Source organism: Ictalurus furcatus, chromosome 6 (genome assembly GCF_023375685.1).
Source record: "Ictalurus furcatus strain D&B chromosome 6, Billie_1.0, whole genome shotgun sequence".
NCBI classification, from domain to species: Eukaryota; Metazoa; Chordata; class Actinopteri; order Siluriformes; family Ictaluridae; genus Ictalurus; species Ictalurus furcatus.
The window spans coordinates 33,795,807-33,820,672 of NC_071260.1; the positions used below are offsets into that span (position 1 = coordinate 33,795,807).

The 24,866-nt window shown below is 40.2% G+C and overlaps 2 protein-coding genes across 3 annotated transcripts in view; both read right to left on the reverse strand.

The window, feature by feature from the left end:
- Positions 1–1,110: 1,110 nt before the first annotated feature.
- Positions 1,111–12,714, reverse strand: LOC128609286 (matrix-remodeling-associated protein 5-like). Its single transcript, XM_053627806.1, has 6 exons — positions 12,423–12,714; positions 11,690–11,819; positions 10,768–11,158; positions 6,714–10,556; positions 5,389–6,289; positions 1,111–3,399 (listed from the first exon to the last, which is right to left on the reverse strand). The coding sequence occupies exons 1-6, from the start codon at positions 12,632–12,634 to the stop codon at positions 1,488–1,490; spliced, it is 7,389 nt and encodes a 2,462-aa protein (XP_053483781.1). The 5' UTR covers positions 12,635–12,714; the 3' UTR covers positions 1,111–1,487.
- A 9,745-nt stretch (positions 12,715–22,459) lies between these two features.
- LOC128609287 (cAMP-dependent protein kinase catalytic subunit PRKX-like) overlaps positions 22,460–24,866 on the reverse strand; it is a 12,536-nt gene continuing 10,129 nt past the window's right edge. Inside the window, exons 7-8 of one of the 2 annotated variants that reach the window (XM_053627807.1) lie at position 24,866; positions 22,460–23,749 (exon numbers count right to left, since the gene is read on the reverse strand). The exon at position 24,866 is cut by the window's right edge and continues 77 nt beyond it. In XM_053627807.1, the coding sequence (XP_053483782.1) occupies positions 23,624–23,749; position 24,866 (127 nt within the window). In that variant the 3' untranslated portion in view covers positions 22,460–23,623. Of the gene's footprint in view, positions 23,754–24,865 lie in introns of both variants that reach the window. The other variant, XM_053627808.1, reaches the window with a different exon arrangement.

The following is a 24,866-nucleotide window of genomic DNA, read 5'->3' on the forward strand; positions in this document are numbered from 1 at the left end:
CAAAGATTTAAATGGTTTAAATGACCTAATAACAAGAAATTCGGTCAACAGAACAGAAGGGAGTGAATGAGTTCGGGATTATTTCTTCCCCCGTGTTAGCATGAAGAGAGATCTGTGGAGCGAAAAGAAGATATGGCGCACTTACATAGCGCTTTTATCCAAAGCGCTTTACACTGTGTCTCATTCACCCATTCACACACACTCACACACCAATGGTAGCAGAGCTGCCATGCAAGGCGCTAACTTGCCATCGGGAGCAACTTGGGGTTCAGTGTCTTGCCCAAGGACACTTCAGCATGTGGAGTCATGTGGACCGGGAATCGAACTGGAAACCCTACGTGGACAACCCGCTCAACCAGCTGATCCACAGCCACCCAAAGATGATGTGGCTCGGGTTAGGGTTAGAACTTTGAATGCCTTTTGTTTCTCTTTTCACTTTTGGAGGGGATTAAAAAAATTTTCTAACCATTTTTGTACATGGATAATAACCAGAGTGTAATTTATCAGGTAATTGATTAATTAATTAAAATACTTGCATTGTTTATTTAAAATGTAGGTGTAAAGTGCATCCAAGAGCTTCTCACAAAAAATATATTCCATAGCTTTAAATGAAATTGATCAGTCTTTAAAAGACAAATAAATAAAAAAGATATAGTAAGCATATCTTCTCACAAAAACAACTAGAAGGTTTGCAATCCCCATTTTAAACTCGATTAGCAAACAGATACACCCTTGTGTGATTAAATAAGACTCAACAGAACACATTTTGTTATAAAACATGGTGTACGGAAACAAATAAAACAATATTCACCACATAACAGACATTACTTATTAAAAATATAATTTAAAGTCTGGCCCTTTAGCATAAAAGATATTGCAGATATGGGGGGATGGTAATATATTTGTAAGCTCCCTAATAAAGCATTTGTCTGTATCATAAAAAAGGCGGTGGGGATTAAACTTTTTACTGTAAATAAAAACCCATGGACTTTGATACAAACTTATTTTAAAAACAATAGAAAAAATTAGGCATATTATTTAAATTCGTACAATAATATATTGAAACCAGAAAGGGTTTTTAAAAAATTATTATTATTATTAATAGTTTGATATTTGTGGTTTCCACCACTGCAACAAAATGAGAACGCTGCAGACTCCATCGCGTTGCATCACAGATACCCGTGAGACCCTGGAGCCCACATGGAGAAGTATGGATCCAAACCAAACAGCATGAATTTCCTCCCAGCATCAAGAAAGCAGTTCACCAGTTTCTGTATCATATCTGCTCATATAATTTAGTTTGTGATGACAATCATGTTGATTTCAGTTAATTAGCTTTAATGCTGTATTTACAAGAGAGTATTTACCAGCAGAAATAAAAATTAAACCAGCATATCCTGTATCTACAAAATAACTCACTAGTTATTATCAGTATTCTCTGCACTGCAGTTCTTTAAGGTGTGTAGGTATTTATATAATATTTTGTATCAGAATACATATACATAGGTTGCTTTGCTATCACTGCCAACCACATTTTTGGCAGTGCACTTATAGAAACCACTGTCTCTGCTTGATGGGTTCTGGATGACCAGAGAGCCTTGTGGATGGATGTACCTATTGCCATAAAGTCGTGGATGAGGGCCTGATTTGAGCTGGATTTTATCAGGCATTTCCCAGAGTACCTCCGGCTTTGGGATACCAATTGCCATGCAGTCAAGCTTGATTGCAAGTCCTGGTCTCCCATAAGTGACCGCTGAGGGTCCAGTGGTGATGCGTGGTGGATAAGCAATCACAATCACTGCAACTGACATGGATGAGGACCCGTGTTCATTGGCAGAATTACAAAGGTAAGTTCCCCTATCATAGACTGAGGCATGTTCGACTGTTAAGGTACCATTGTCAAAAATGACGTATCGTCCCATTCTCTGCGGCCTAGTGAGGATTTCTCCACTTGGTAGAGTCCAGGTAAGCTTGGGTATTGGGTTACCACTTGACAGACAGTTCAACTGAAGGTTTTCACCATTGATAATGCTTACCAATGAGCTGTACTTGCTGGTAATGACAGGCTTCTGGCTGGACTCTAGACTCACTGTCCGTTCCACAGAACCTGCACTGTTACGCCCCACGCATTGGTAAATCCCTGTCTCTGAAACAGAAGGTTCTCTAATGATCAAAGCTCCATCAGGGAGATGGTTGAAACGGAAAATGCTAGTTCCACTCGTAATGGTTGTTCCGTTGGGAAGGAACCAGGTGATCTCAGGTTGGGGGTTTCCCTGCATGGAGCAGTTAAGGATCACAGAGACTCCACTGGTGATTTGGACAGTCTCTGTGGCCAAGCTTTTCAGCTTTGGTTTCTCAACATGCTCTGTAACATGAAGCTGTACCTGCAGTCTGGCCTCGCCTGCTTCATTGCGAGCTATGCAGAGCAGCTCGACAGAGTCACTCTTGCGTACGTTGCGAATGTCGAGCGTACCATTGCGATGGACCATGATCCTGCTGCCGTAGTAAGGAGTCGGAAGCACAACGTTCTCTGGCATTATCCACATAACTTGGGGATGTGGTGTTCCTTCAGCTTTGCAGTGCAGCAGAACCTGCTGGTCCTTCTCAGCGGTCTCCTCTGCTCTGGTTATGGGACTTTTTATTCCATTAATGATGGGCGCTGAAGTCACAACTTCTACACTGACCACCTTCTTGTCCGTACCTGCTGTATTTTTGGCTAAGCAAGTGTAGTTTCCACTGTCCAACCGTTGTACCTTATGGATTTGCAAAGTCCCATCAGTGGTAAGCTGGTACTTATCTGATGCTGGCAGGGTTATGATGTGGTTGTTTGGGGAAAGCCATGTTATTATTGGTGAAGGCTGTCCTTTTGCCCTGCAAACAAGCGATGCTGTTTCCCCATGTGACAATCTGATCACCTCAAAAGTGTTGTTGTGTATATTTGGTGCAGCTGCCACTACTCTGATATATATTTTCATTTCATCTTTGCCAATCTGATTCTCAGCATAGCATGTGTAGTCTCCCTCCTCCTTCATACCCACGTCATTGAAATACAGGGTACCATTATCAAATACAACATACCTCCTTGTGCGCACTCTGTAGTGATCTGATTGCATGATGCTATTAATCATGGTGCCATCTGGAAGACTCCACTTGATCTCAGGGTTCGGGAGGCCCGATGCAATACAGTCCACCTTTAAATCTCCTCCATAAAGAACCTTGTGGGTATTTAAATGTTTCTGCTCTATTTTGGCTGCTTTCATCATGACAGTCACTTTCAGGAGAACAAAATCATTTCCGATTTTATTTCTGGCCAAACACAGATAGTCTCCGTGGTCCTTGTCTGTTACTGATTCAATGGTCAGAGTGCCATTGCTGAAGACTTTCATTCTGTGATCCAAGCTAGAAAGAAGGAAAGAAGGAAACGTCAGATTAATTTACAGCTAAACTTATTCAAGTACATTTACAAGAGAAAGAAGCATTAACAAATTTGTAAATTCGCTAGCTAGTTTTGTTTTGTTGTCAACACCAACTTTGCATTCATTCCAACAGGGTTATTAAACATTAGCTAACTAGCAAGGCTAATTATATTCTAAACATTGAATAAATGGTCAATTAATAAAGAAATCTCTGTATTGTAAATTGTAATTTTTCCACCCCTGCAGCATGTCTGGTCTGTTGGTGGCTGCTGGCTCCGTTAACAGCTTCATGGTTGAATTAGATTGCGGTTTAACAGCTTTTTGTTTGGGTTATTTCAACAGCTCTGGCTTTGGATTGGATGATTGTCAAATAAATAAACTGTCAGATAATCACTTTTCCCGCCAAACTGACACATGGAAGATTTTATTCGCTGATCTGAAACATGTGAACAATACGCTCAGCTGCTGACAGAACCAAAACAGCCATCACAGCACTAATGTTGCTTTGTATTCAAGTACTATTTTCCATTTGGAAATCAAAGAAGAACCGTATTCTACCACAGACAAACCAATCCCAAGTTTATCTTTAAGACCGGTCACCTCAAGCTCACTAAATAATGTTCTGAACATGACAGCACACAAATGGGAGAGAAGTCTGGAGAAAGTCACCTGAAGAATATCAACCATGTTGCAGGGGCAGTAAAAAAGGAGGGTAGCTTGTAATACGTCTTTCAGACTAAGAGCGACATTATCTTTACCTCGTTCTATCTGTGATCAGACGATCGGAGAAACATAACGGAAGCTAAGTAACAAATGTGTAAGGTTTTTGTCTAAGGAACAACTGATGTCATTACAATGGTAGAATTTTTATATGCACAGTTTTTAAACACCAAGGTTGATGATTTCCCTTGTCCAGTTATACACATTAAATCTTTGGTCTATTTGCACCAGTGAAACTTGGATGAACTCATGCCCTCTGGCCAAATCTGCCCATAACTCCAGGAATTATGAGCTTGGACTAGACTATTCAGTCAGCTGTCTAGAACAAAGTTGGAGGCGTTTGCATTGTAATCGGCAACAGATGGTGCACTGAGGTACAAAATCTGCTCATCACATCTGGAAGTTGTAAGGGTGGCCTTTTAATCCGTGAGTGAATTCTTCTACTACTACTACTACAATAACTCCTGTGCACATTCATATTCTTACCAGAAGTACCTCCTTAAAACTTTGGACTGTAGTAAATGATGACATTACATTGATCTATGGTAAGTACCGACACTATATTAAACCACAATCTCTGTACATTAGAAATGTATACTAGAAATAAACAAAATGCAGCTCTCCCACTTGTGTATTTTAGTTTTGGTCAGAGATGATTATAATAGTTCATTAAAATCTATGTTGATTTTATGACTTTTAGGATCGACAAAATGCAGACTTTCTTCTGCAGCAACAGACTTCAATGCCAATTAATTAATTAATTAACTAATTATTAATTAACTGTCCAAAAGAAGAACAGAACAAAATGTTACAAAATTATAAGTTGTGAAAATGTTTTCTTCCATTTTTGCATCAAACACTAAATGGGAATTAATTTCAGGTGGGAAGTAAAGGTATGAGTGGGGAACTGAAGAAACGTCAGACCACATGCGCCATAGGGTCGGTATACGCCAATCGAACCTGTCGCTTTATTGCATTACACCTTATTTGCACGAACTTGACAAAGTCTCAATTGATATGTCATATTGATATTTCTGTAAAGCTGCTTTGAGAAAATGTCTTTTGTAAAAAGCGCTATACAAATAAAATTGAATTGAATTGAATGTCATGCTGTTGCTTCGTCGCTGAGCGCTGTCACTGAAAATACAGCTCTGTGTTGCACACACACAGAAAATGAATGAATCCCTGCCAGTTTGTCACTTGCTAAGGTGAATTTAGGGTTACGTGCTTATCACTTGTCATATCGACATACCTGAAATGTGCATCAATTAGTTTTTTTGCCGGAGTTCTCCAGATGATTTTCGGCTCAGGGTTTCCTGAAGCACTGCAGTCTAACCTTAGATAACCACCATAACTGACATCAGTACTTAGGGGTGATGTGAAGGTAATTTTGGCTGTAGAGGAAGTCCTCTTCACCAACACTCTCACAATCCTCTTGGCTACGCCCACGATGTTCACAGCAACACACTCGTAGGTACCGGAGTCTTTTTCTGTTGGGTTGCGAATGTATAGCGTCCCATTGGGAAAGACGAACAGATTTCCATTGACGAACTGAGAAGGGCGGATTTGCATGCCACTGAAGGTGATCCACCGAATCACTGGATATGGGGCTCCTTTAGCACTGCAGTGGATGTACATGGTCTGACCCTCAGAAACGGTGTGGTTTTCCTGTCGCCGTTGCAGGATCATGGGTGGAAGTGCTGTAACGTGGAGCCGAATCGATATTGTTGCAGCTCCTGCCACATTATTGGCAATGCACTTATAAATTCCACTGTCTGGATAGCTAGTCTGCTTCATATGAAGTGTACCATTGCTAAAAAGCATTAGCCTCTGCTCACTAGTGCTGACTGCTTGCACCACAGTCTGGTTGGGAAGCACCCAGCTTATCTGAGGACGGGGAAGACCTTGTGCTTGACACTCAAGGTTGACGCGGTCTCCCAAGTACACAGTTATGTCATGCTGCTGTGGAAGCAGGATTTTTGGAATTTGTGCCAGAACCATCAAGGTAACCACCATCCTGTCGACACCATGTTGAGTCCGAGCAGTGCAGACATACTGGCCACGATCCTGAAGCTGAACGTTGTGGATTACCAAGGTTCCGCTGGGCTGGACCTCAAATCGCTGGACTCTGGTATTTGCTGACATAATAGCCCCTGAAAAACAGAAATAGAAAGAAAGAAAAATTTGCGTCTATCAATATGGAAGTAATCTGTTGAAGTAATCGTAGGTTCTTTAAAACACTGCGTGTGTAACAGTAAATAACTGTCCTAAACGAGTATCTTTGGGATTCTCCCTGTGTCACCATGAAGAAATAGAAGGTGCACACATGTTCTTTGGACATGTCATGGGCCAGTAGAGAATATTGATGGTTTCTGTATTTTACACAGTGGCAGTTCTCCATGGCTTGTGTCCAGCTTGGGCTCAGCATGCAAAATACTGTTATTAAAAAGATCAGGTTTACATTTGGAAGACAGATAAACAGACCCAACTCAGTAATCTGAATATTAATCAATGTATTTGTTTAAAATGTATTGTTTTAGATGAAGAAATTATGTTTATTTATCTGTTTATTTGTACCTGTAGAGATTTTGGTCCAGGTAACCAAAGGTTTAGGTTCCCCCACAGAATTGCACGGAAACTGCACATCTGTTTCAGCATTCACAGTGACTGTGCTAAGATTAGCAGTGGTGATTCTGGGCCTTGCTCTCGGTACAGGAACACCTGGTGGCTGAGGAAGAGGAACATTCTTTCCAAGGTGCTGGTTTGTAGAGACTACACCTGTCTTATTTCTGCTAAGAGGCTTTGCACTTGGTGTTGGGCTTGTAGTTGTCATCTGAGTAGTGGTTGTAAACGATTTAGGTGACATGCTGGATCTGATTGTACCAACTGAATCTGCTCTGATATCCACAGATGAATTGGTATCTGATGATGTTTGACGGATGATAAATGGGTGTGTGTGGTTGGGGTACTTATAATTAAAGGTTCTTCCATGATTCTGTTCAGGAATGTGGTTAGTTTGAGGTTTTCTTGAGTAAAATTGAATTCTGTTATCTGCTGTCAGAACGCTGGGTTTTAAAGAGGTTGTTTCTCCAAAATTAGTGGTTATAACTGGAGCATTAAAACCAGACTCTGTGGTTTTTATTAAGGGTGTCATAGTTGTTGATGATGTTGTTGTTGTGAGAGGTTTTGTTGATATTTGAATCGTGGTTGCCGGTGTCATTGTAGATGTCATTGTTGAAGTGATACCAGGGGGTTTGCTTATGTTAGACAACTGCAACTCTCCATCTCCCACCTCTGGGCTTGGAGTTGTAATGGGAAAAACAGAACCGTATTCATCCGGAACAGTGTGAAGCATTGTGGTTAGAAACCCAGTTTGACTTTGTTTCACTGAAGAATCAGAAAATGATGTCTTTAGTAAATCTTCTGCTTTTGTGTCTTCATATGGAAATACAACTGGGGTTTGAAGTGGTTTGACTGGAGCAGTCACAGTTTTGACAGATTTATGTGTAGAGTTGAGTATTTGCAAGCTACTGAGACTTTCCTCTGGGTGTGATTCGGATATGTGAGGGCTGGTGTCTGTTGCGTCATTGTCAGTGACAGACTTCTGAGATGGTTTTAGTGCTGAAAGTCTGGTTGTAAACTCCCCTTGAGTGGTTAAGAGAGTTTCATAATCTGCATCTGGCTGAGATGTAGAAGCAGTGTGGTAATTCATCTTCATCTCTGTAGTGAATGTCTGTATGTTTTGCCAACTCTCTTCGGATGTATCTTTATTTGCTCTCCTCTGAGATGTGGTCACAGTCACTGCTGGTGGTGTAATGTGTATTGCGTGGCGTAAACTATATTGTGGGATGTTTAGAGTTGGTTCAGTCATTTGGATTGTGGAAAATTCACTCGCCTCTAATTTGTGGGCAAGTGGATTGATTTTGTCAGCTAACAGCGAGACATTCGTTTGATCATTACCATTACGATCATTGACTGTGAAGGATTTTGGATATTGGGAAGAGGTAATAGATGTAGCAATGGAACAGGCTGATGTGCCTGCTGTTAGTGTGGCAGACGTGGTTGTAGTGATTAATGGGTTGTGCGTTTCAGTGGCCTTGGGTGCTGTAAATAACTGTGGTCTGTTAGTGATTAGGGGCAAGGATGGTCTTAGTCTCGGTCGGTTTATTCGTCCCCTGTTTCCAAATCGCCTCCTGGAGTTCCAAGGGGTCCTGGACAGAACTCTTTGCTTTACAACATTAGCTGAAATGAATTTGGTTCTCTGTGTTGAAGTGCTAATCATCCATTGTGCACTGTCTTTTTCACTCTTTGTGTAGGATTCGTTAACATCAGCAGACGTCACTGAGATGCCTAGCTCATTCTTTAACTCTGAATTGGGAACAGCTGGGTTATTTTCCAATTGGTTTGGTTGTCTTTCTTCTTTGTGTGAAGTGCTGGTAGTTAAGCTGTTTACATGGTTCCCCTCCAGGATATTTATCTCAGTGGTAACATAATTAGGTGCAGCTGTGGTTTCTGCAGGTCTCAGTGTCAGTTCATCTGACTTAATGCTTGATTCAGGAGGTGTTATTTGGTGCACCTGGTACTCAGTATGTGGAGGAGCTGTGACTGGTTGTGTATTATGAGTTTGAGACATGATAATGGCGTTTGGCTCTTCCTTCAATGGGCTCGCATCATCTGGAGAAGATCCCTCTATGTTATTGAGAGATTCTGAATCTACAGTCTGAACCCTTTCTACTGGAATGCTTGGGTAAGAGCTAGGTGTTATGGTATTTGGAACTGTTTTCTCACGGATTTTGGCCAAAAGGTCAGCCCATCTCTGAGGATCTATTTTGTTATTGGATTTACTTATTTTTCTCTTGTTCCCAAGCGCATATTTTCTTTGTTGTACGTTCAAACCTTTCTTAATTGGCTTCCTCTGGCCTGGAAAATTTCTCTGCAAATTCCTGACTGGATAGGCTCGTGACCTTGACTGTGGTCCCCTCCTTTGTTTCATAAAACCTCTATTTGATGGCATTGTCTTCTGGCCTGTATCATCACCAGATGACTCCTCTGTACCCTCAAAAATTGCTCTGACCTTTGTAGACATACCTGCTGCAGACAGAGGCCCCATGGAATGCCGTCTGAAAGGCTGTGTTCCTTGCCGTGTCATAACAGTGAGCTTTACAGAAAGAGTGTCCTCGCCATGTTGATTCAGAGCCACACATTTGTAATTCCCATTATCATCTGGTCTGCAGCGAGGTATGAAGAGTGTTCCGTTGGAGAAGACAAAACCTCTAGATGAGTTTGCTTTGGCGTTCATCATACTGCCGTCTGGAAAGATCCAGTTCACATCGGCATCTGGGGATGCAGTGGTATTGCAAGGCAGATAAACAGATTCCCCTACTAATTTATCGAAAGCAATCTTGACCTCATCGCCTATGGGGGGTCTGGAGGATTCAACAACTGATAAACGAAAAGGAAGAAGATCTACATCTCCCAGAACTTCAGCAATACAGAAATATACACCAGAATCAGAATGATCCACTGATTTGATAAGAAGTTTACCCGTGCTAGACACTGATAGCCGGTTGTTTGGGCTACTGAAAGTTGACCTAACCTTAGAGCCATCAGGTAACATCCACTGAATGCTTGGACCTCCAGAACTCATCACACTGCAATCCATCTCGATCATACTGCCCACGACTGAACTAAACGTCGTCTGGGTTGCATTGTTGTGTTTGATCATAACCCAGGACCTCTTCTGCCATCTTGCCTGCTCACTATCTGTGGTAGAAGACATCTGAGTAGTAAAAATGAGCTTTACAGTCTTGGACGTGGAGTAGGGCCTGTTGAGCTTTATATTCACGTACGATTGCATGAGCCAAGATGGACGGGACAGAATATTAGCTCGGACTCCGGTGTAATAGTACGTGCCTCTCTCAATGTCCTGTCTGTATCTATAGCTCGGTTCAGGCTCTTTACTTAACATAATCTCCCTGCGCAGGTGCAGCGCAACCTCGCTGTAGTACACAAGCAGTCGCCATAAGCTCGCATACTTCTCCCTGTCCATCAGGCATTCAAGGTCCAAAGAGAGAGTCATGTTAGCACTGATCTGTAAAGACTCGGTGTAGTTCCATGTGATTTTTGCAGACTCCCTCGGCTTTACGACTTGGCAGGTCAAGACTACCGTGTTTCCATGTTCATCTGACAGGTTCAGTGTGATGTTTCCTAAAGGTGGCTTGAAATCCTCCAGAGGAAGAAGCTCACTGAGGTGTTCCTCATGTGAAACATCCTTCCCTGGAGAGTTGCTAATGACCGGTCCTGTGCATTGGAAATCCTTGGGTTCAGAGATTTGTTTTCCGCTCAGATGCTGTGGTGAAGCACACACTGGACATAGCTTATCTTTGGCATGAGCTTTGTCTTTCTTGCATTTCATCACACCTGGAAATGAATAAAAAGATGTACAGGATGAGTCCTCAAAAAACTCTAAAACACCAATTCTGAATTTACAAGCACGTTAAATGACATGTAAACAGTGACATCACACATTTTAACACAATTAACAACGGACACGGACACAGCTAGTCTGTATATGTTATATGTTATCATCACTACTGCCTTCAATCAGTGCTAAGTACTTTTATCACGTTACCTGAATGGTGTGCCATCCAATCTTGGAGCCAGTCCAGCCTACAGTCGCAGGTCCAGGGGTTTCCGTACAGGAAAAGGTTCTCTAGACGCGGCATATTTCTCAGCATTTCTCTCGGCAGGGACGTCAGATAATTGTCCGCTAGGTAGAGATGTTTGATTGTGGAGACCGGGAAGTGATTTAACAAGGAAAAGGTGCTGAAGGTGGAATGATGGAGCTTCTGCAGATAGTTCCCTTCGAGATGGAGCAGACGAAGTGATGTCATCCCTCTAAAGGCATCCGGATGGATGAATTCGATGTGGTTGTTGTCCAGGTGCAGCCTTACAAGGCGCGTGAGACCAGACAAACTGTGACTTGTGATCAGTTTGACTTTATTGTAGCTTATTTTCAGGACCTGGAAGAAATATACATGCCAGTTTTTGGACAGTGATGCCGATTATAAAAAGTAAAAAGGATCCAAGCAATCAGATATTCCCAGATTCAGAGACAATTTGTTTCCATGTTCCAGCGGTTTAAAATGTTTGCTCTCTCATGATAGTTAGTTTTTCATTTTCCCTTCCATGCCTTTCTTCTCCTTCAAACTTTCATTCTTGAAACTGAACCGAACATGAAAACTGTCAGGCATGTAATAAAAAATATTAATCTGTACCTTTACGGAAAAATCATAGGTTTTTCTTATGTGTGTGTGATTATGTGAATGAAATCACATTAAAAATGAATGAATCATTCGAAATTACATGAAAATATATGAATTGTGTAAAAATCACGTGTAAAGACACTAATAATGTGAAAATACATTATGTATTTTCAAATAATCAAATAATTGCAAATAATTGTTCACTTTAATAATTAGTAATATTTAACTAGAGAAGAACTGATCTTTTAGAATGTTTTCATTTTCGAAGAGGTCTCTTAAAAAGTTTACCTGCAAGGACATTAAGTCTCGAAAAACACCATCGGGGATTTGATGGATGTTGTTTCCGTGCATCATCAGAAGCTCCAGATTCCTCAGCTCAGCTAAGGAGTCCTTGTCAAGTTGAGAAATGCTGTTAAACCTTTTAAACACACAAATTCAACACCGTGTTCATATTATCCTGCATTACTCAGATACATCAGTGTATCTCCAGAACACCAACACTCTACATTCTTTAAGCGCAGTTACAGTGATTGTACCATAGGTGGCGCTCAACAAGTGGCAAACTAATCCAAGGTATATTATTTGCAATTTTGCTGTTTGACACAAAGGTGGCACTAACATTCCAGATTTATTTAGCTTTCTCAGCAACCTAGCTGTTTATAGCTTCTGTAACGTAAGTGCAAACAGGAACAGGTCTCGTGCTCATGCCACAACATTAAATGTAACTATAAATGGAAAAAAGTATGATGTGGTGTCCTTTATTAAATAATAAATTGTAATCGTTGTTAAATTGCTGTCGTATCAGAAGAATAAAACTCTCCGAGACGTACTTTTATAGGAAAATAATCATCTTCAAGGCAGTAAGAGTAACTCCGTGTCATGTCATTCCGTATCACACCACCTCATCATGGATTATTTTCCTCTAACTGCACACCCCCAAGGCGTTCCTTATTCCCTACCAAAATCTCACAATTAAATCACAGTTCTCGCAAGGATTCCTCACAGAGTAGAGGCAGCTTACCCGAGATTCATACGCCGAACTGATCGAGGCACTCTGGAGGGCACGAGGGTGAGGGAGCGGAAGGTGCAGTGCACTTCAGAGGGGATGTAACAGGCGCAAGGACGAGGGCAGGACACGGAAACATCCGGAAAAACGACAAGTAACGTCAACACCACCAATGAACATCGGCTCATGGCTCCCATTCTTCTTCTTCTTCTTTCCAACGGCTTCATGTCAAACACTGTGGGAGGAAGCAGGTAAATATCAGAGAGAGAGAGAGAGAGAGAGAGAGAGAGAGAGAGAGAGCAGGGATTGTTCCATACACATGTTCAGGAGTGCGTGTAAATATACACTCACTGTCCACTTTATTAGGAACACCTGCACATTCAGCCAATCACGTGGCAGCAGCACAGTGCATAAAGTCATGCAGATACAGGTCAAAAGGCATGAAGTCTGATTCTGGTTATATCTAAGTACAAAACAAGTCCAGTCACACGAGTCTGATCACATGAATCCAATCTGAGTTTCAGCTATGACGCTCAGTGAAGGAAAGCATGTTCTCTTTGTGAATCTCAGGATTCAGTTTCAATACTTCTGGAGCTGATTGTGTTTGTTGTTACAAACATGATGCAGAAAGAAAGACTGTATGAATGAACAAATTTGTAATTAATTAACAAATAATTAACTTGTGACTGCTTAAGGTTTAAAACTTCAGAGTAGCAGAATTAATGATAAGCACAGAGAGAGAGAGAGAGAGCGAGAGAGAGAGAGGGAGAGATAGAGAGAGAGAGAGAGAGAGAGAGAGAGAGAGAGAGAGAGAGAGGCTGTGGCTCAGGTGGTAGAGCCCCACTAATCGTAGGGTTGGTGGTTCGATTCCCGCATGACTCCACATGCTGAAGTTTCCTTGGGCAAGACACTGCTCCCGATGGCAAGCTGCCTTGCATGGCAGCTCTGCTACCATTGGGGTGTGAATGGGTGAATGAGACACAGTGTAAAGCGCTTTGGATAAAAGCGCTATATAAGTGCGCCATCTACCATTTAGATAGACAGACAGACAGCGATAGAGAGATAGACAGAGAATCAGTCAGACAGATAGATAGATAGACAGATAGATAGATGTGTAATTTTGCTAGAATGTAATGGCAGTGGTTTACCTGTAGGAGGCTGCAGTGAGTCAGTTCTGCTGTCCACAGGAGTAATTAAATCATCTTCATCACCTCATTTACTAATCAGCAGCTTCTCTATTTATTTCCACGGTCCAGGACCAGACATTTATAATAAGATGATAATAAATATGAAGCTCATCACAGAGTCAGAGCGGCGTGTATAACTGCACCGTGAGAAAAAAAGAACTAAAGAGAGAGCGCGCGCGCGAGAGAGAGAGAGAGAGAGAGAGAGAGAGGGAGGGAGGGAGAGAGAGAGAGAGAGAGAGAGAGAGCGGACCGAGGTCAGGTTAATAAAATGAATGATTTCCTGCGCGCGCGTATCCCAGATATTCCTTTGAACTGCGCGGATTTTGCCGGTGCATGAAGTAAACTGAGAGGCTCGCGCGCGGTGAGGAGACGACACAAGGGCGCGCGTGCGTTCGGTCTGACGCGGATCCCCGCGCGCACCGGCTCCGAGTTAACACTGAGGGGCTTCAGGAGACGTGCAATTGTTTTACACCAGAGGAGGAGCGATGAGGGAGGTGTCCTGCTGCTCCTTCTCAAACTCTATAACATTCATATAACATTTATATAACATCTATAACATAACCCCGAAAATACAATTCCACAATTATTATACATTCTCCTTAATCTTTTATTACAGAATGATTTATACAATTAGATACTTTTATGTGTTCACAATGCACAGTAATAATCCATCCATCCATCCATCCATCCATGCATCCGTCTTCTGTACCACTTATCCTACACAGGGTCACGAGGAGCCAGGAGCCTGTCCCATCCAGCCTATCCATGCTGATTTATCAGGTCGGTTTGGGAACAACTAGCGTTGTCTGTTTCAACTGTGCAGCTCAGAGTTCAGGCTGAACACCTGTTCACACAGCTAAAAATAAAAACCACCAAAATAAAAAGGTGTAAATATTTGGAATTGTTGTGGCTGTGACATGACGTCCACAACAATCTTAGATTTAACCTTATGCCTTCGAAGATCTCAACTGATCACCAAACATTCCTTTATGATGTCAGACAGCAGAAGCAGACCAAAAGTAAATCATCTTGCTATGTTTTTTACAACTTCCTCTGAAGATCCATCTTCAGATAATCAGGCTATGATTAAGCACCTAAGTCAGTGAAAGAAAACAATTGTGCATTAAAGGTGCATTAGGTACTGTAAGTTTAGTCTTCTTTTTTGTTCAAGATTAAAACCTGTAACTGTTAGGTGGGGTCAACATGTCTCATAAACCTCCGCTCCCAGAATCTACAGTGGCCCATACAGTAGCATTTCTACAGAATGATTGACAGGAGGTATATCCAAACAGGTTTACGGATGGTTTGGGGGGGGGGGGGGGGTGTCTGTCAGGTTAGATGTTCAGTATAAGTTACCATGGTAGTGTAACCTGGTAAAAAAAAAAAGTGAGACAAAAATTCCAGGGTAAAATCATTCTAGCTAACAAATAACTTCTGATAAGCAAGTCTGCACATCACTTTGAGAACTCCAGCCCCACTTTGAGAACACCAGCCCCACTGTGAATCATGGTGGTGGTAGCATGTTGCTGTGTGGATGCATTTTTTCATCATCGGGAACTAGGAAAGTGTTCGAGATGGGCGGAGCTTCACCTTCCAACAAAACAATGACCCTAAGCATACTGGCAATGCTACACACGAGTGCTCACCAACCCTTCCTGCAGGTTTCATCTCCAACCAAAATCTAACACCTTTTGTAGTTGATCAAGAACTTCTTACGGCTGTGATTAGATGGTCAGGTGGGCATGTAGATCTCCAGGAACAGGGTTGGTGACTACTATATTAGAACTAGAACATCAAAGCCCAGACCTCAATCCTTTTGGGAATCTGTGGCAAGAATTCCAGCTTGTTGAATCTCCAACCTATTTCACGGAGCTTGAGTAAAAATCCCATTTCAATGAATATCACTTTTAGGGTTTAACACTACAACATGTGGAAATGTGGTGAAAGGGGTGAAAACGTAAACAAAAGCAAGTGCAGTTTTCATATATGTTGGACCAAATGAACACGACCAATTTAATTTACACTTACAATGTACTTAATGAATTAAGGTTCACATATTTTCAAGGTTTTTTTATTCGACATTCATTGTTGGTTGTTGGCAAATTGAGGTTTGTTTCGCTTCATGTTTACTTTCATGGCATGTGGCACATAAATGAGTATAGAATCACCGAAACGTGTGTAAAGGTGTGTTTTTAACCATTAGACCATTTACTGCTGGACCACAGAAAGGTGACAGAGGTCATGATCCCTCTGGCCATGCTGTAAATGTTTTCTTAAAAAGGTCAAACAAAAAAAGGCCCCCTGAGAGAAATAGCAGCTTCATAAATAAATAACAAAGGATATGGGTTTTGTTACCTTTAGGCACACAGATAAAGCACAGGATCTTTAGTTCAATATTATTCACCTCACATTCATTCACCTTTTTCACTGATTTCACAGTTTAGATGTTTAGATATTTAGCTCTTGCTAATTATTGTCCCCAGCAAGTTACGTCCATCATATAATACACTCTGACCTCAAATAATACACTCTGACCGCATGTGTTAACTTCAGGACTGTTTTTCCCCAATCACACTCGCTCCCAAAGGATTTCGGATCAATCCCACTCAGTGTTGACATTTCTGTCCAGAGGAAAATATCTACAGCACACACACAGAGTTACTAGAGGTCATCAGATGATGTATATGCATGTTCATTGCTTCATCATGATCACTGGCATATCACATTACAAAGTAGGGTGCATTAAGGAAAACGATCTGAAACACTATATATATATATATATATATATATATATATATATATATATATATATATATATATATATATATATATAATAGAATAGAATAGAACAGGGTTTTATCACAAGACACAATAAAGAAAGAAGATATCTTTGGTCATGACACCACAAACTCAATTTTTATGTATTTACAAAAGATGATCCTGTCTGTCAAGACTGCAGAATGAAATGAAGCAGTGATAGTGAGTAAACACGAAAGGTTAGTAAACATTAACGAAATGGATACAGATGGAATAACTCTCTTTTAATGATCATTAAATAGTTGTGTTGATCACTGATTGGTTATTGGGAAGCATGGTGATCACTGATTGGTTATTGGGAAGCATGGTGATCACTGATTGGTTATTGGGAAGCATGGTGATCACTCATTGGTTTTTGGGAAGCATGGTGATCACTGATTGGTTATTGGGAAGCATCGTGATCACTCATTGGTTTTTGGGAAGCATGGTGATCACTGATTGGTTATTGGGAAGCATCGTGATCACTCATTGGTTTTTGGGAAGCATGGTGATCACTGATTGGTTATTGGGAAGCATGGTGATCATTGGGAACATAAAAAGGGATCTAATCAAGCGATAAAGTCTGTAAGTTGGCCACCCTGATCACACCCACTCCTACAGCTATTTATTTTGTATCTGCTTGCAATATTTTGAAATGAATTTAGTTGATAATATTTCCCAAAACATAGGCAAATTAGTCATTTAAACCAGGATAAAGCATTCACTGAAGCATTCACCCAATACGCTCCCATATTAATGAACATGGCCTTTTTTTGTCCTGCAGGCTTAATGTCTGACCAACCACGACTGCATTAATACTGTAATAAACTCCAAGAGATGCTTCTTCTGCTTCTTCTTCTTCTTCTTCTTCTTCTTCTTAGCATGCAAGCTAACAATAATGACCAAACAGGTTGTTCTTACAGAACAGACAGAACGCTCTGTGTACTTAATATACAGTTACTTCAAAGATCACGTGAAGGAACATATTTCAAATAATTCGCTTTGAAACAGATGTTAGTTGTTTTATTCCTGATTTATATTTTGGTTTTATATTTCTACCTTCAGTCATACAAATGTAGATTTATTAAGTCTTATGTCTGAACCTTTCTTAACAATTTTGTGCATTTAGTTCATTAACGACACACTGTCTTTTTTCTTCAATATAACACAGCAGAGTTTAATGTGGTTTAGACTGAAACCACATGGAAGCCCAAAGTACCACAGATTTTATTTATTTATTTTATTCACTCACTATATACAGCTATATACAAAGATCCGAGGCAAAAAACAACAACAACCAAATAATAGATTTTATATTTCCCCACTGAAATAAGAGAGTGATGATTCTGCAGGTTTAATGCCATCACTATGAGGATATTTTTCAGCACAGTTGTAGGTGTTAATGAATTTTTATAACTGCATAAGTATATTGTTCCAATGTGTTACAGCTTCTATAGCAACCGATTGTTCACATGCTGATTATGGTGAAGTTTTCTGTTAGGAGATGCATATTTAACATTTACTGAAGGAGTCTCCAGTGTCAGCGCTCATCTACAACACAGAGATGAAAAGTATACCATTCCACCAGGATGACAAGCCTCTTCTTTCTCTTTCTCTGAAACACATTGCAGCTAATTTCAAGCGTTTGTTTGAAAATAGTAGAAAACAAAGGCTCTTATTGAAAGCCAAGACAAACGATCAGAGGCCACTAAATGAACAGGGATTTTCTTGACAACGCTTCAGCCGATGAGAAAAGCAAGTGCAGATGGCTGAGGAAGTTCTCCTTCCTTTCCACACATCTGTCATGACGTCATGGCTGGAAAAGAGACCTGTTATACAGTCAGGTTCAGACGTCTCAGACGTGATTGATTATCTCATCTGGAAGCTGGAATAGGATCGCACAGGTTGTATGAGTGGAGAGTCATCGCACTGCACACATCCTGGAGGATTTCAATCTCATTTAATATCATTTTCCTATTCCAAGACTTGATGAGAAAATATCCTGTGTGCCAATCCATCAAATATACATTCACACACACATTCACACACACGTTTATACATTATGGACAGTTTGGACATGCCAATCAGCCTACCGTGCATGTCTTTGGACTGGGGGAGGAAACCCTCGCAGCATGGGGGAACATGCAAACGCCACACACACACACAGGACGGCGGTGGGAATCGAACCCCCAACCCTCGTGTGCCAACCACTAAGCCACCGTACGCCCTATATATATATATATATATATATATATATATATATATATATATATATATATATATTTCTAACTTGTACACAACCCCTTTAGTTTCCTAAACACACTCACACCTGGAATTATTACACATAAGAAACATAATTACACAAAAATTATTACCATTTTCTGTTTTATTGAGTAATATACACACACACATATATTACATTTACGGCATTTGGCAAACACCCTTATCTAGCGCGAATTACAATTATCCCATTTTCTTTATACAACTTATTATTATTATTATTATTATTATTATTATTATTATACACTTTTATTTACTGGTATATTATCTGTGTATTGTGTATTGCAGTGCGCTGCTACACGTCCAGACGAGAGAGCTGGTGTTGTAAAGCAAAGCGTGATAATTGCCCAGACAGCTTACTACTGAGTGTGTGTGTGTGTGTGTGTGTGTGTGTGTGTGTGTGTAAAGTGGAAGTTTCTCTTTAGTACACAATCATGCTGTGGTGAAAAAGCACAGAGAGTAAAAAACGACATAAATATAGCACCGGCCTCCCACTTCCTCATCCTCATACGTCACTTACATTTACTAAACGAAACTAAGCTAATTCGACGTTAAAGAATAAAAAGACTTCTTGGTCCCTAGTGGTGGAAAGAGTACGGAACAGACTGAGCTGAGTTAAAGTGCTGCTCCTGTAGTAATAATGCAGAAAAAGTAGGAAAATTACTCGTAAGAGTACACGTAGTACATGTAGTAAAAGGCTAAAATGATGAGTCATGCTTATTTTAAATACTAAAACATCCATTTGTAGCACCTTGCTAAAATATTAAATATTTTAATCTAGGAACAAATGCTGGCCTTTACTTGACAGCGCTAATCAATGTGCTAACACTTTAGATTAGCAGATTTAGCTAATGAGTTAGCATGTGTAATGTTGGCGAGGAGCTAGCTACACTATTACTGTAGCTTTAAAAAATCCTGTACCTTTTCACAAAATACAACATTGAACATTTGAATGAACAAATCCTAACGTTGTATCTGTCAGGAAGTGAGTTCAGTACGTCTAATTAGCGTAGAACACATGTTCGAGATTAACACGGCAACAGATACACGTTTGTTTGGAACGTATGCAAACCCAAAATGAAACATTTACACATAAAGGAAGAAATTTTGTGGTTTACAGATAGAAAAGTGACTTTCCATACTTTTTCTTACTAGCTTGTGGAGTAGCTAGCTACTTTATCAAAAGGTTAGTTTGGCTGTAGCTTAGCCATTTTACATCATGAGTACTATCCGACGTCGCAAACTGTTAGACAGCTCATATCCCCCGTCTGGTTTGAGAGGCCACACGTATCCCATAATCATGAGCATGTGGTGATAATGGCCCTCTTTCAGTGGGTTTAAATGTGATAAATGAAAGTGTTAAAGAAAATTAAAGAGCTGTAATGCTGTTAATTACAGCTATAAGCATGTTAAATCCTACACCTCAGGCTCCGAATACACATAAACATAACCACTTCCTTGGATAAGTGGGTTTTAGTGGGGTTTTTTCCTCTTTTGCTTGGCTTAGAGTTGTTTAGTCACAAATATATTCTCACTGTTGGGAAGCAAAGCGGATCAAACTAACAAAGCTTACGTCGCTAATGAGGAATGAAAGTTGTATTGCAGTCATGATCGTGAGGATAATTACTGTTAGCCGCACTTCAGAACATATCTTAAATTTCTAATTCTCAATGTTCCTTATAATATCTCTATATAGCTAATATTATAATTAAACGTTTGGTGTACATTCTCTTCATCTTGATAAACATTGTGTGTTAATGTCCACTGTTTCTCCTTGCACTCATTTTTAGTTGTTATGAGTTAAATGTCGACTCCTAGCATCACTCCAAAGCACTTGTTGGGTTTGTATTTGTATAGTCACTTCCCTTCCCTCATTTTAGTCTGGAGAGGGACGTTTTATGAGTTTAACGTGATGTTAGTGTGGCTGGATTTTATATGATGCTTAAATGTCCATGGCCTTCCTGCTGCCATCGTGCACATATACTTCTTCTTCTTCTTCTTCTTCTTCTCCCAATGATGTCATAATCTGCACTCAGAAAAGCCTTCGCTGATCTTTTACACAGAGATCTACGGCCCAACTTCTGTACCGGATTTGCGTCTGGATTTCTCTGAAAGAAATGTTAGGTTTCGTCTCAGCTGATCTGCTGTGCTGTGAATTTCAAGATGTCCCTCACTGGTTGAGAAGTTCTGGCACAAGAACCAGACAGTCCAACTACTCATGTGTAAAATGAATCAAAAATGTGTTTTCTTAATCTGTAATTGTTCCATCACTGCCACAGGCCAAGGAAAAGGTTTTGTAAGACTAATTATTATTATTATTATTATTATTATTATTATTATTATTATATGTTTTTAGATTGCTATTCTCCATAATTAGTCTACTAAATTATAAATATTTTAACAGTGATCATTTTTATTATTTCTTCACTCTTATAAAAAAAAAAATGTTGATTTTGACCCCAAGCTGAAAAGAACAGATAAAGAAGGACATGAGCAGCCAGATGAACAGCCTGAGAGAAATATGGGGTTTAAAAAAAAAAAAAGCAAACACCTGGAACATTTTTTAGGACCACTGCCAAGACCGTTAAGCCTCAGGAACAAGACAGGAAGTTTCTATCATTTCAAGATGTATTATTATTTTTTTTTTTATTATTATCATTATCATATATGCAGTTAGAATTCATAACATGCACATTATTTTATGAAGCCATAAAAAATAAGCACATTTCAAAATCAGGAAAAGCAGCACCGAGAGCAGGAAAAAAAAAACAAGGAATGCAATTAAAATGCAGAAAAAAATCCCTGAGTATAAATCATAAAGAATGCAGCTTCTCCAGGGAATCTTTATGTCTCATCCTATAATCTGGATACGGTAGTGCTGTTTGTTTATATACTGTAGCTTGTGTGTGTGTGTGTGTGTGTGTGTGTTTTTACGACTCAGTCCAGCCTAGTCCCTGACCAGGATAACACAGTTCCTATGTTTTGGAAGAACCCACAGAGGGCTACAGATATCATCCTCCAGCAGTTTTCTCTCCAATTCCAGTGACTGCATTCTTCACCTCGTACGGAAGAGAGACACAGAGAGAAACTGAGACTGTAATGGTGAAAACACCACAAGTGTGAATGTTGCCCTGTGCAGATGTTCAGGTTAAGGTTACAGTGTGAGCAGGAATAAGGAAATTTGACTTCCTCTGCAATCATCTACCTCGATGTCCGTAGTAACATTTCCCGGTGAGAATACTTTTGAGAAACCTTCCTGATAAAACACACCACCCAGTGCATCAATGACTTCCCAGAACTTCCATTCAAAACCGTGCTGAACCTCCAGTTGAGAGAACTTCTACAGTGTTCACTTAAACATCATGGCAATGGGTTGTTTCTCACTGCACTGGGAACAACATGAGGAAGAACCTACATCTTTAATTATCCTCCTGGCATGGTTACTGTGTATGGACCAGTGCTCAGTCTCCCAGCATACTGCCACCTGCAGAGGTCAGAGGTTGCATGACTTGGGGAATTGGGGATTTCAGCATGACTGTAATGCCTTAGGCAGCGGAAGAGAACTACACTATAGCAGTCTTCATCTCTGTACTCCGGGGTAACGGTTGCTTTCACAACATCCTTTGCTTCAAAAGAATTTCAGCTGCCTGGAAGAAGGATCCTTCATAGTAGCTAGGAACCAAACAGACAGTAGGAAAAAAAATAATGCAAAGCTATGCAGGAGAACATTCAGGAGGAGAACATTCAGCAATTCAACTCTTGAAATTTCTTCCTCAGGTAGGTTTCTTCTTTTTCAGAAAAAAAGTGGTGACCTTTATCCATGTATAGAATACTGTGGCATCAACACTATGAAGGGTAAAGTGTAATATCAGTGTCGTTGCTGCCCCTCTTACGTCATTCATCAAGCACAGAGCAGATGAGGGTTAGGGGTTGCGGCAGCTCGGCGGTGCTGGGATTTGGATTCACATCCAACACGTCATTTGCTAGCGAACCCAATACACTGCTTATGAAGCTGAACAAGTATGAAGTACAATGTACGACTGCGATATGCTTTCTTGGTTACATTCTTGGCCTATAGGGGGCGCAAATGAGCAAGCTGAGCAAGGTGTTTTCCTAAGACAGCGTGCCCCTACGTGTTTCATTCCTTACGTAAGCGCCCAAAACTAACCCTAAAATAGCAATCACAGCTCTTTCACTGCTAATACATTCACATGTTTCGCTTTGGACTTTCATTGATTTTTTTTGCACTTGACATTTCACTGCTCAACAACTCATCACAAGCAAAACATCTTTTGAAAAAGTTATTTATTACATAATCAAGCATCTCATAACATCAAACAAACCTAGAGTAGCTATAACGTTAGTTCCATTAGCATCATACGCATACAATTACAGCTTGAGACACGATCACGTCGAGACAGGTCAAACCGTATGGAGTTAAACAAATGGATCTGCATAGATCATACACATAAGTTGCATAATCATTCCCAGAGAATAGGCAGGTATGTTTGGAATAACTTGCAATAAAGGTTATGTGCATTTGCATAACAAACAAAACATCTAACAAAGTGCATAGATTATAGCTACTTTACACGTCTACACATGACACAGTAGAACAAGACCGAGTGGAGACAGACACGTGCCGATATCTCACCGTCATTTTTGCCATAGTTCATTATAATGTACTTGTTGAAAAGTTGCTACGTAGTTCCTTTTCGTTGTCCAACATTTAACCCGGTAAACTGTGTGAAAGTCACTAGCTAGCTTTATCTCAGGAGCGCTAACGCCATCAAAACCAGCGTGTATTCCAGAAACGCACGCTGACTCCATGAGTAACAATAGTGTGCTCACGTTCAACACTGCGAGACGTATCGTATCATCGATTATCGGCACATGCCCCTAGTGAAAAGATGCAAAAGACACGTAAAGAAGTATCAATATTTGCGTTCGTATTCAAAAGTTCTTAAAAAGTTCCAAGTCCCGTGGGGAAACGGCAGGTTCTTTTTTGCGCTTTTCTTCAGGATAAGCTTCGAAATTGGACGGATCGCCCTCGTGCGCGACTTCCGGAATGATGATCGGCTAACTCGGATATAAGAAAAGCAAAATTACCCATAAGAAATAAACAAATAAAGCACTTTAAAACTAAACAAAAAAATCGACAGTAAATACTAGAAAAATTTTGAAATAACTTCAATAATATTTTTAAAGTTATTTTAAAGTTCGTTTTAATAAGAAATGAGTAAAAACACAGATCACAACAGGACAAAGTTAGTTCGGTGAGCTAGCTACAACATAAACATTGTGTTCGGCTACAATGCTTTCAAAATTATTGGCACCCCTACAATTAATATTTTCCCCGGAGAGAAAAACAACAGACAGACAGTGGCACCGAGTTGGTAAGACAAAAACTGGCACAAACTCCGCCCTCTTTCAAATATATAAACGCCACTCACTTTTTCAATTCAATTCAATTTTATTTGTAGAGCGCTTTTTACAATAGACATCGTCTCAAAGCAGCTTTACAGAAATATCAACATGGTATACAGATATTAAAGGTGTGAATTTATCCCAACTGAGCAAGCCACTGAGTGGCGACGGTGGCGAGGAAAAACTCCCTAAGATGTTTTAAGAGGAAGAAACCTTGAGAGGAACCCGACTCAGAAGGAAACCCGTCCTCATCTGGGTAACAACAGATAGTGTGAAAAAGTTCATCCTGGGTAGAAAAGTGAAGCGTGCAGGAAAACACGCAGCCAAAAACACACTGACCAACCAGGTTTACTGCTAATGAGCTACTGTTGAGCAAGACATGCCCCTGTGGGCGGGGTATATATATATAATATATATATATATATATATATATATATATATATATTATATATATATATATAATGTGTGTGTTCTATGGGGCATTTAATTAGATGATCATGAAATTTTTTGCTTGTTTTTCCAGACGTGACGAACTGTCAAACAGCACGTTAGTGGTGTTTTTATACACATTCTGTACAGCGCTTTGGTTTTCTACGTGGTGATTCATTTCATATTAATCCCCAGAGCTGGTCAAGGACAACAAAATTCCCAAACTTATTCTGAATCCATGTCTAATTTTCTCATCGTTTTTTGAAGGGTGCCAATATTTCTGAATGTGTCCCGCATACTTAACTGTAAAAAAATATCCTTTTTTTTTTTTTTAAATACC

Coding starts and splice junctions, on each gene's coding strand:
- LOC128609286 (XM_053627806.1), bottom strand. CDS start 12,634: ATGAAGCCGTTGGAAAGAAGAAGAAGAAGAATGGGAGCCATGAGCCGA. Junction 11,820..12,422: donor GTTCGGCGTATGAATCTCGG/GTAAGCTGCCTC, acceptor TGTGTTTAAAAG/GTTTAACAGCATTTCTCAAC. Junction 6,290..6,713: donor CTGGACCAAAATCTCTACAG/GTACAAATAAAC, acceptor TCTGTTTTTCAG/GGGCTATTATGTCAGCAAAT.